The following is a 12,225-nucleotide window of genomic DNA, read 5'->3' as shown; positions in this document are numbered from 1 at the left end:
TTAATTTATTGGCTGACAATCACAGCGATAGATGTCCAATTCATTTGAAGTGGTAGTTGATGGCAGCAAATGAATGTTTTCATTCGCTGCCACCCTCCCACTTCAAATGGATTGGACGTATCCTAGTGATAAACTTATTTCAATTGACGGCATAAGTATGAAAATACATTTCATCGCACCGTCCCAAAATGGCTTCATCAACATTTAGGCATTACATCATATATATGTATAATGTGTAAATGTTATCCATTGAAAGGGAGTGAGAGGAACCACATTGACTGGTGGCAAACTGAGTCAGTTGTGTCCTTTATTTAGCACATTCAATGCTATTAACGGCGATAGATATGAAATCCATTTTAACCGGAATGGCTGATATTGAATGATCATGTTTCAGTGCCATTGACGGCGCTAGACGTCCAATCAATTTTCATTGGGAGAGGCTGGTAGCGAATGATCGCTGCCAAATCTTCGATTCAAAATGGAGCGGATGTCGATTGCTGTCAATGGCATCCAATAAGTTAATTTAGGAAGGTTGTTAATGTGTTTCCTTTGTTTAAATGTTGTAACTGGTCATATTCCATTGTTACTGTGGCCAATGTAAAAAAAAAAAATCATTTTGAAGCAACTTTGCTTCAACTTCATGATAAATCTGGATCGTAACAACACAGCTTTTGGGCAGTGTTCATGTTAATAAACCTATGTATGCTTTGGGAAAGTAGTAGGGAGCCAGAATACCCGGTGAAAAACATGCAAATGCTGAAAACATTAAAATTTCCACAGGGGTGTAGTGCTGAAAACCTATGAATAACAACCCCTCAAAATGAGATTTCTGATGCATATTTTAATAAGGAAGAGGAAAATTATCCTCACCGTTAAAATCCCTCTGAGTGACATTTTTATACACATTTTAGTTACACAGTCAATTACCCACACAAAAATAAAGAAGAAAAGGTTTGCCATATTTTTGATCTCTGAACTGTATTGTACCTGTCTTGTGTTGCAATGGGGGAGGAGGCTTCTACAGCTTTCACAAGCAGAGCAGTGAATCATACGCAAAGACAAAAGGAAAAAAATAAAGGGGCCTCGTGAATCATCTCTCAAAGGTGGTGACTTACTATTTAACTCTGTCTCTAGGGTCAACCTAAAGAAAGGAACGCCTGAACACCTCCACTCAGAATAATGCATGAATAACTGGAGATGGTGGCGACTATTGTGTTGTGATAGCTGTCAGTCACTTCTTCCTTCTACAGTACTTGCATGAGTTTTTTTTCTTCTCCGCAGAATATTATTGAACATAATTGAAACCCTAGGCACACTTCTGTGCACAACTCAAAGAACAACTGCTTTTTCCCCCCATGTTGGTTACACAATCATGTAGCTTTTCATGTTAGCAAGCACTTACAGTGGGGCAAATAAGTATTTAGTCAACCACTAAAAGTTCTCCCACTTGAAAATATTGGAGAGGCATGTAATTGTCAACATGGGTAAATCTCAACCATGAAAGACAGAATGTGGAAAAAAAAGCCAGAAAATCACATTGTTTGATTTTCAAAGAATTTAGTTGCAAATCATGGTGGAAAATAAGTATTTGGTCAATACCAAAAGGTCCTCTCAATACTTTGTTATGTACCCTTTGTTGGCAATAACGGAGGCCAAACGTTTTCTGTAACTCTTCACCAGCTTTTCACACACTGTTGCTGGTATTATGGCCCATTCCTCCATGCAGATCTCCTCTAGAGCAGTGATGTTTTGGGGCTGTTGTTGGGCAACACGGACTTTCATCTCCCTCCACAGATTTTCTATGGAGTTGAGATCTGGAGACTGGCTAGGCCTTTCCAGGACCTTGAAATGCTTCTTACGAAGCCACTCCTTTGTTGCCCTGGCTGTGTGTTTGGGATCATTGTCATGCTGAAAGACCCAGCCACGTCTCATCTTCAATGCTCTTGATGATGGAACTATATTTTCACTCAAAATCTCTCGATACATGGCCCCATTCATTCTTTCCTTTACACAGATAAGTCGTCCTGGTCCCTTACAGAAAAACAGCCCCAAAGCATGATGTTTCCACCCCCATCCTTCACAGTGGGTATGGTGTTCTTTGGATGCAATTCAGTATTCTTTCTCCTCCAAACATGAGAACCTGTTTATCTACCAGTATTTTGGTTTCATCTGACCATAACACATTCTCCCAGTCCTCTTCTGGATCATCCAAATGCTCTCTAGCGAACCGCATCCAGGCCTGGATGTGTACTGGTTTCAGCAGGGGGACACGTATGGCAGTGCAGGATTTGAGTCCCACCCGGCGCATTGTGTTGCCTATAGTAGCCTTTGTTACTGTGGCCCCAGCTCTCTGTAGGTCATTCACTAGGTCCCCCCGTGTAGTTCTGGGATTTTTGCTCACCGTTCTTGTTATCATTTTGACGCCATGGGGTGAGATCTTGCATGGAGCCCCAGATTGAGGGAGATTATCAGATGTCTTGAATGTTTTCCATTTTCTAATAATTGCTCCCACAGTTGATTTCTTTACACTAAGTGAAGAATCAAGAGTTATAGAAAACGTTTGGCCTCCTTATTGCCAACAAAGGGTACATAACAAAGTATTGAGATGCACTTTTGGTATTGACCAAATACTTATTTTCCACCATGATTTGCAAATGAATTATTTAAAAATCAAACAATGAGATTTTCTGTTTTTTTTTTTTTTTTTCACATTCTGCTGAGCTATATCGGGAGTTTTTTCTGTGAGCTTCTTAATGAGCTATTGTTTTGTTTCATGTAGTTATTATTGAGTCCATAGCTCAATGTATCTCAGTGGTGGCTACAAACAATAATTTGTGATTGTAAATATTGACTGGGTTCAACCTGATACTGGAAACCCCAAAATGTTCATTCGGGAATGTCAGAATTTTGCAGACGTCGATTCCAAATAACGGTCCTAATGTTGTTATGCAGACTACAAATAACAGGGAATTAATATCTGAAATTATTTGTTGAACTTCTTTCAACAAGAGTGTTAAAAAATCACAAATTATTCACAATTCATCATACGGTTTCCCTACTCAAATTATTCTTAGTTCAAACCAGTGTTGTTTTCGTCAACGATGACTATACTGAAAATATTTCGTCAACTAATAATTTTTTTCATGATGATGACGAGACGATAATAAGCCAAAAACCTGTTTTGGGAGACTAAAACATAACGACACTAATGTGAGACAAAAATACACAAAAGTTTCTGTTACATGTTCACAATCTATGACATTTTATGTGTAATTAGCTTACATCTTAGCAGTGTCTGGTTGTGTCACTCACGTGACTTGCTGCTGCTCTCCAGTTTCCAGGCTTGCACAAATGGTAAGATTTTTTTTTTTTTTTTGCCAGAGAGAATATGCAATGTTGCTTTAGCCTTTAAAGGTGAGTGATCATCACACACTAAATGTAACTCGTAGTGTTAGCATAGCATTCACGGTCACGCTAACATTAGACTAATGCTAATGGGAAGCGTCCTCTTAAACACTCTGGCAATTTTTTTTTTACATATAGTTCGTGGCGTCCAGGTAGGTATAATTATTTGAAAATAATGTACAGAACGGTTTTATGCCGAGTGTGTATTACCACCAAATTGGCGTTCTCCTTGAAGACGCTACAATATGTGTTCGTTTGTCAATGTTCATTCAAAGTAACTGGAAACCTTTATTTACTTATTTTTTGGTGTAATTTTTATTTTTATTTTACAGACGAAAACATTTTTAATAAACGTCAACTAAAACTTGACTAGGTTAGTCTTGAGTTTTCGTCAACAAAAACTAGACGAAGACGAACACATTTTCAGATGACTAAAATATGACTAAGACTAGTAAGTATTATCGTCCAGAAGACTAACTCTAAAACGAAAATTAAAAGGGCTGCCAAAAACAACACTGGTTAAAACAAAATTCATCATTTCTTTTTAGACAGTTCTGATATAACTAAACTAACTGTTATTCGTGGAAGGATCAGAATGAAATTTGATAGAGCTAATTAATAGATTGCTGATTTGTTTTGTAGTTATTACGTTTCTGGGTTAGCGGGGGATCCGAGTGCAGGGATAATAGGCAAACTGGCAGTGTCAACAATTTATTGACAGGTTTGGCAAATGGTGACGAAAGTCAGGTGAGCCTTTTTGGTGGGTGAGCAGGCAGGCAAGTTGTACTAGGGAACAAAAGCAAAATTACCTAAATAACATATTGTCAGGATTCTTAACTGACTGAAGCTGGAGTCACGAACTCGTTGAGCTGAGTTGTTGATCTGGTGATGACGTGAGGTCAAGGACCAGTTTAAGTAGGCTGTTGATGATGATCACCTGCACTTGATCCCAGGCTCACCTATCTGTTAAATCCGGTAATCAAGCCCCCCCACACACACACACAAAAGAGGAGAAGCAGGACTCAGGGGCCCTGGCAGTAGTTACTCCAGTTATGCTATTTTTTGGGGGTAGCAGGTGGTTGTAGTTCATTTGAACTTTTGTTGCAATCACTTATTTTCATGGCCCACTTGTAGCTGGACGGGATTCATCTGGATCTGTCATATCTGCCCTGTGATTTATTAAAAACTTAGCATATGGCTTACCATGCGGTTCAAATGGAACAACTGCCATTGCCTTCCTGTGCTTATATTTGTTTTTTGCCAATTTGGTTTCCTACTTTAAGTTAGACTACATGTCATAGGGATAATAAATATATACATGATGCAGTGCATTAATTAGATGGGCCACATTAAGGTTTCCTTTTCTTCCAATGCTGCTGAATAGTTCTTTGATTAACTATTGACTCTGGCTGAGAATTTTCTTATTAGAAGAAGGCGCATGTGTCCATAAAAAAAGAGTAACAGGGCTGGGTGAAATAGGCAATGATACCCGGATGATAGGCACTGCTTGCCGGAGGGGAAAATAACAGGAGAGCCTTCCTGCCAAGTTTCAAATGAAAATTTCAGGATGAGTAGGCCCATGAATTCTATGAATGAGTCAAGAAATGGCTGGCATGGATGAGGGCAATTATAAACCTCATTTTATTAAGGGTGGTATGGTATGGTGCTGAATTCCAACATCACTGCTTTGCTAGCTGTCAATCAACAGGAGTTCTATATTTTTAACAATTACCTGCTCTGGAGAAAGTGCCTGAATATTTACATCTGAATGTTAACTGAAAGTGAACACGGAGCTGAAATTTAGATGAAAAAAAAACCTGTTGACTATCCAGTAATGACTATAATACATCACAGCGCATTATGGAACTCCCTAGATAGCATGCAAGTATGCCCCACACTCAGGGTTGTGTGCACTAAAGAGGATATCACTTAGTTAGTGCAATAAGGCAATCTTACAGAAAGATTGCAACATGAAATTGTGCATTATCCCATCATGGAGATTGTATCTTGGTCTTTTGAATGACTTTCAAGGAGATAATTTTTTTTTTTCACAATTTAAAACGGTCCCTTGTCTGACAAACGTCTCTTACGTTCTCAAAGCTCCATGATGGATAAAGCATTACACCCCACTTATAGTACGAGCTGTCACACTCATGTCAGGTATGTCATCTATTACCATGACAACAAAGACACTGATAACAGGGTTTGTCCCAGTGCTTGATAAGCCTGGCGGGCCACTTCACTTCTCAGTCATACATACCAGTTTGTACTTTCTATGCGTATCCTAACCGTTTTCCTCCCTATTTTGTTTCTTGTTCTTCAGGATCACATTTTGCCACCTTCCATTTCAGAGTAAATGGCTTTATGTGGGGACGGAGCGTGGGAACACACATATCGTCAACATCGAATCCTTCATTTTGTCTGGATACGTCATCATGTGGAACAAAGCCATCGAACTGTAAGTGCTACATACAATATAATTATGTACAAATGATTAGTTATGTGAGTTGAAACTGAATTTTTGCTAATCCTCGGCCAGTTGAACCCTTGAAGGGAAACTCGGACTGAAAGACTTGTAGGCTCTAATGGGCCACAATTGTTGTCTTTTTTACTAAAATATGTTATTAGAAACACATAAAATATTGCCATTGATTTAAAAGTCTATAATATTTAGTAAGTTTTGACGTACAGAGGGCGCCATGTTTTATGGACGCTCTGGGTGATGACGTAGATTGTCACTGTCACTCGATGAATACTACCAAGTTACTGCAACTTCTTCTACACTGCGAGACGTCCAACACATGCACTCATAGGTTAAATGCGGCGAGTGCTTACTATTTGTGTTTTTATTGAGTCTTTTATTACCTTTTCATTGCCTCAAAATACTTTTTGCATGTTTCCCTCTAATACTTTTAAGCATAGTGTTTTCTGCGGCTTGTGGTAGCTTTAAAGCAGATTGTTGATCTGTTGACCACATTTTTCACGTAGCATATTTAAACCACCTTTATTTGATATTACTACGTTTAAGTATTTTCTTAAGGCAGCTTTAGTATGTTCTGTCTGTATGCATATAAACTAAACAAGCGGAAAGCGCACGGTAGTACTATGGGTGTCAAATTTATCTCTTGTAAGACGTTTTGCCGGTGTAGCACATTTTGGCAGAACACAGTTTTTTTTTTTCTTTCTTTCTTTTTTTTTTTTTTTTTTGTCTTTCCTGTACATTTTGCTTTTGCTGCTCGTTTTGTGAGATATCCACAGTGCTGTCATGCTTATTATGTTCCTCTCGGGTTCAAATTGAAAGGGTTGAACATATCACATGTTTATCTCGCTAAAGTCATACTCTTGAAACCCGGCAGCGTAACTATGTGACGTCACCCCCCTCCGACGTCAATAACAAGTTAAACTAATTTTACAAATAGTATAAAAACGAAAACATCAAGAGGGGTTTCAATATCAAATTATTTTAACTCATAATAACGTTTATCTTTTAAGTACTACTAGTCCTTCTGTCCGTGGATCCGTTTAAAAGAGCACTAAGCAGAGTCATTGGCTACCACACAACTAGACGTCCAATGCCTTTGGAGTGGAAGAGGCTGGCAGCGAATAACGGCTGGCAGCCTCTCTCAGTCAAAAGGATTTGGACGTCTAGCGCCATCAATGACACTGAAATATGAGCATTCACAGCCATTCCAGCCAGTTTAAATGAATTAGACATATGTCTCGTCACTGGCAGGCAACAAGTTAAAAACTATAAAACAAACAAAAACAAAAAAACATGCAACAACTTTACAGTTATAAGTTTTTACATTTTATTTAATAATTTGAAAAATATTTTTAAAAAATAATGACTGATAATAAGAACGCAGTATGCATAAAGATAACAATTGAGACACATTTTGGTTTTTGGAAGCCACACTTTTACACTAAAATATGATGTCCACATATGTGGTTGACAGATATAATTTTTTTTAATTACCAAAAAAAGTCACTTGACCTATAAAAGGTTTATAATCAGGGAAAGCGAGAGAGAGAGAGAGAGAGAGAGAGAGAGAGAGAGAGAGAGAGAGAGAGAGAGAGAGAGAGAGAGAGAGAGAGAGAGAGAGAGAGAGAGAGAGAGAGAGAGAGAGAGAGAGAGAGAGAGAGAAAAAAAAAGGCTTTGCTCAATTAGACATTCATCACACAGGTATGCTCTTGTTGCGTTGTAGGTCAGGGTCACTGCGGTTTAACACTGATTAAAATGACATTCAACAAAAATGTCTCACAGTATAGAGTAAAACGATGAAGTCTTGACATTTTAGAACCCAAATGTCAGGGATGACTTAACCGCCTTTTAAGTTGTATGCACGCACAACAAAAACTGAACTCTGATCTCAGTAAGATACGCGTCACGCAAGTCCCAAAAAATGGAAAAACATACAATCGCCAATATAGATTGACATCTTATATAGCTATCAATAACAGCACTGTGGCATTCATGCGTTTGATGAGGTTTTTTTTTTCTCTCTCAAATGTCACCCACCCACATCACACTCCCTGGTGTTACACAGACAAGCTCCCTGCTACCATGTCAGTCACTCAGCACTTCCACACATAGCCATCTTGTTCTCTTGTGACAACCCAAACTACAGTGAGGAGTCATAACACTGGGCGTGTTTGTTTGTTTGTGTGTCTGAGTGGGAAGACTCTCTCGGAAAAGGTCTCGGGTGACGACTTAATGTTTAGGAGCCAATACAGAAGGCACATTTCTAACAATTTCTGTGGGTTCTTAGAAAGAATCTGTGAATGAAGGTTGTGCCAATTCATGCATTATTCACAATGCAGTGCAAAGTAACGTTTACTGCAAATCTGAAACATGTTGACTCCTAGAGCTGCCAAAAACTAATATTTTTGCAATGTGCCATTCATTTAAAATTCACATTTCTTACTGTTACAGTACAGAAATCAGATATTTTGTCAGGAATGCGGGCAGGCAGGTGGTGTGTGGACCCAAGTGCAGGGAAAGGGAAGCGAGGCAAAAAGGTGGTGCAAAAGTAATTTAATTAAAGCCGACAGAAAAACAAAGTACAAACCAAAACTGAGTTGATCCCAAAAAATAGTGATGTCACGAGGTGCGGCGAGCCTTGGAAGCGTGTGTCGAGTAATGAAGGGACTTTTCTGCGAAGCGCGTACCGAGGCTCGCTTCATTTAGGGGAGGTTCCGAAAATGATGCCGCCCGAAGCCTCGCTGCCCAGCTGTACCATGTGATTGCTGCACAGAGTGCTTTAGATTTGTTGCGCGGTTTGACAGCTCGCTACAGTCTATCAACACCTCAGGCTGCATTCAAAATGTGGGTGTTTGAAGGAGAGTTGTGATCAGGTGAGAGTTTGGCTAGTTTGGAGGGGGTTTGGAGAGTGGAAAGTTTAAGTGAGTTGAGAGAAGGGGACAGTAGTTCATACTTGGATGGAACCAGCAAGAAAGAGGACTTCTTCTCTGTGGATTTTTTTTTTTTTATAATAAAACAGAATGAAAATCCCCATCATCCTGTAGCTACAGCAATTTCCAAATTACACAGGCATAATTAGGACCCTTTTTCATGTTACACAAACACGTTTACTGTTCTCCCCCTGATTACGTGTAGGGTACACGCAGGTCCGTTGGCTTGGTGGTCAGAGCATCCACCTGCTGTGCTGTATGTGTGGTACGCATGGGTTCGAGTCCTGTCCTGGGCAAATGGGAAGCATTGTGTCGCATGGGGTGGATCCATGCAACACCGGCTACATACACATGTGTCCTTTTTGTGACATATTTATGTCACACTGCTGTTGCCATAGTGTGCACCTCCTGTGGGTGTGGTATTACAGTATAAAAATGAATCTCTGTTATGTCTCTGTGACATATATGATGAGAAGCACACTGAATAAAGAAGTGTTGTTCCATTCAAGTCTCGGCCTTACATGTACTTAGATCAGGGAAGTACAAAACACTTTTCAGAAAAAAAAACATTGCACAACCTGCCACATTATGATAATGGAATCACTTTCACACATACACCCACTACATTAAAAAAAACTATATATTGTTTGTAAGTTTTACTTCACGAGTGACGTATGACTGTGACTGTATGTGGCCACTCCTCTTACTGGACCCAAAAGTTCATACGTTTATATGTATAACTTGTCGTACGTTGATTTTTGGGGAGCTGCTTGGCACTGCTGACCTACAGGAGACATCGCCATATCATATATTTTTATGACTATGAGGTACTGTTTATGTCTATGTGTGTGTTTCTGTTTCATATGTATAGGTCCTTTTTGGGTTTTTTTCTTTTTGATTCAGAGGGTACTGCCCCCCATACATTATGGTCACTCAGGTTATGAGTTTGATCCCATTGCTGAAGATGTATGCCAAATTTAACTTCTGTGACAGGAAAACAATGAAAAGAAAGTTGAAGAAAAAAATATATATACTTATGTGGTAATCTATGTATATCGAGGTTTGGTGAGACAATATTTTGCTAAATAATACCCTCCCAACAGACACGCCCACAAAAATAAGCAAATTGCTTATGTGGTTGGGAGACAAATGACTGTCATTATACACTTAGCCAGTAGGTGGTTCCGTGGACACATGAAGCTGCGAGAAATGAACCCTTTCTCGAACCAATTGGCTCAAGTGGTGCAATGCCTCATGAGGCTTTATTTTACCATCACTACCAAAAATCACAGCAATCAAAATCCAGGGTATTGGCAAAAGACTGGTCTCAAAAAAAACTTACTAGGCAGAGGAACGCAATGGCTGGGGCACTGGAACGGACAAGGATCAACGTTGACATGAACTGAGACATTGACAATGACGAAACAAGGAGTGAAAAGAAACTGGGTGCTTGTATACACACACGCAGACAAGGGGTAACGAGACACCGAGGAACAGCTGGGTAACACAGGAGGATGCAGATTGGTGGATACACTAGGAGCAGGCACAACTGGTGAAATTAATGGGCAATCACAGGGACAAGTCACACTAGGATAAAACCAACACAAAACCTAACATATTTAGCTTTCCCAATTTTTTTGTTAGTTTTTTTTTTTTTTTTTAATTAAAGAAAAAAATAAAATTGCAGTAGAACAGTTTCTGATAAAATAAAAAATAGTATTTTCTACTGTTAACCCTAATCAGAAAACATTTGTCTTTCCCCTTTGTTTTATTATATTAAAATTTATGTATAAAAAGTGAAAGTGTAAATGATGTTTCCTTTTTGTTTTTTCTTTGTTTTATTTAGTTAAAATTATTACTATTTTTCATTTTTTGTATATACATATATACAGTGAGAAGCAAAAATATATACACCACTTGTGATTTTGCAAGTTACACTTAGAAAATAGGTAGAGGTCGGAAATTTCAATCATAGATGCATTTCTACTTATAGACACGTAATCTTAAAAAAAATCCGGAACTCACATCGTATGATTTTTTAATAATTTATTTGTAATTTACTGGGGTTCATAAGTATTTGTATCCCTGAGAAAATCAGTGAGTGCAGAAGCCTTTGTTTACAATTACAGAGGTTAGACGCTTTCTGTGGTTCTTAACCAGGTTTTCACATATGGAAATAGTGATTTTGGCCCATTCCTCCACACAAATTTTCTCTAGATCTGTCAAGTTCCGGTGCTGTCGATGAGAAACACCAAGTTTCAGCTCCATCCTAAGATTTTCTATTGGATTGAGGTCTACAGACTGGCTAGGCCACTCCTTGGTCAGTTTGGCTGTGTGCCTCGCATAATTGTCATGTCGGAAGATCCAGCCACGACTCATCTTCAAGTCTCTGACTGAGGGAAAGAGGTTGCGGCTCAAAATCTGACGATACATTTCACCATTTATCCTCTGCTTTATACAGTACAGTCGTCCTGTCCCCATTGCCAAAAATCAGCCCCAAAACATGAGGTTTCCACACTGGTACATCACAGTGGGGATGGTGTTCTTGGCATTGTACTCATCCTTGTTTTTCCTCCACACATGACAAGTAAAGTTTGCACCAAAAAGTTCTACTTTGGTCTCATTTGACCACATGCATTTCTCCCATGACCCGTCTGCATCATTCAGATGATCCCTGGCAAACTTCAGACGGGCCTTCACATGTACTGGCATCAACAGAGGAACCTTCTGAGCAATGCATGATTTTAAACCACTGCACTCTAGTGTTCTACTGACAGTAGACTTTAAAACTGTGCATCCAGCTCTCTTGACCAGCTCCTGCCACGTAGTTCTAGGCTGAGCTCTCACTTTTCTCATCATGAGTGATGCCGCACAAGGAGAGATTTTACATGGAGCCCCATTTTGAGGTAGATTATTAGTCATGTTTTGCCTTTTCCATTTTCTAACAATTGCTGCAACTGTTTATTCTCACCAAGCTGCTTTCCAATCGTCCCATAGGTTTTGCCCATATTAGAAGTTGGAATTTGACTGACTGCGGGGTGCACAGATGACAATAAAGAGCTCAAATGAGTGGTGGGTGGGTGGTTACTCATGGGGTAAAGGTGAACTTTTTTTTAAGATAACCAGACAACTCTTTGAGTGTCATAATTTTTGCTGATTCTCGGGGGTGCGAATACTTATGAACCCCAGTAAATTACAAATAAATTATGGAAAAATCCTACAATGTGAGTTCTAGATTTTTTTTAGATTATGTCTCTAGAAGTGGATGCATCTATGATTGAAATTTCGGACCTCTACCTATATTCTAAGTGGGTGAACTTGCAAAATCACAATGGGTGCAAATAATTCTGCTCCTCACTGTATATGGCCGAAAACACTCAGGTGACTCGAAGTTCCGCTCTGAGACCC

The 12,225-nt window shown here is 39.2% G+C and overlaps 1 protein-coding gene across 15 annotated transcripts in view; it reads left to right on the top strand.

Moving 5' to 3' along the window:
* Nucleotides 1-12,225, top strand: part of stxbp5l (syntaxin binding protein 5L) — a 239,039-nt gene that overhangs the window by 139,873 nt on the left and 86,941 nt on the right. For all 15 annotated transcript variants that reach the window (XM_057852750.1, XM_057852747.1, XM_057852744.1 and 12 more), the window contains exon 5: nucleotides 5,729-5,863. In XM_057852750.1, coding sequence (XP_057708733.1) covers nucleotides 5,729-5,863 — 135 coding nt within the window. The remainder of the gene's footprint in view (nucleotides 1-5,728; nucleotides 5,864-12,225) is intronic.

This window comes from Corythoichthys intestinalis, chromosome 12 (assembly GCF_030265065.1).
Source record: "Corythoichthys intestinalis isolate RoL2023-P3 chromosome 12, ASM3026506v1, whole genome shotgun sequence".
Lineage (NCBI taxonomy): Eukaryota > Metazoa > Chordata > Actinopteri > Syngnathiformes > Syngnathidae > Corythoichthys > Corythoichthys intestinalis.
The sequence above is the reverse complement of the archived record's forward strand: the minus strand, read 5'-3'. Positions and strand labels throughout refer to the sequence as shown.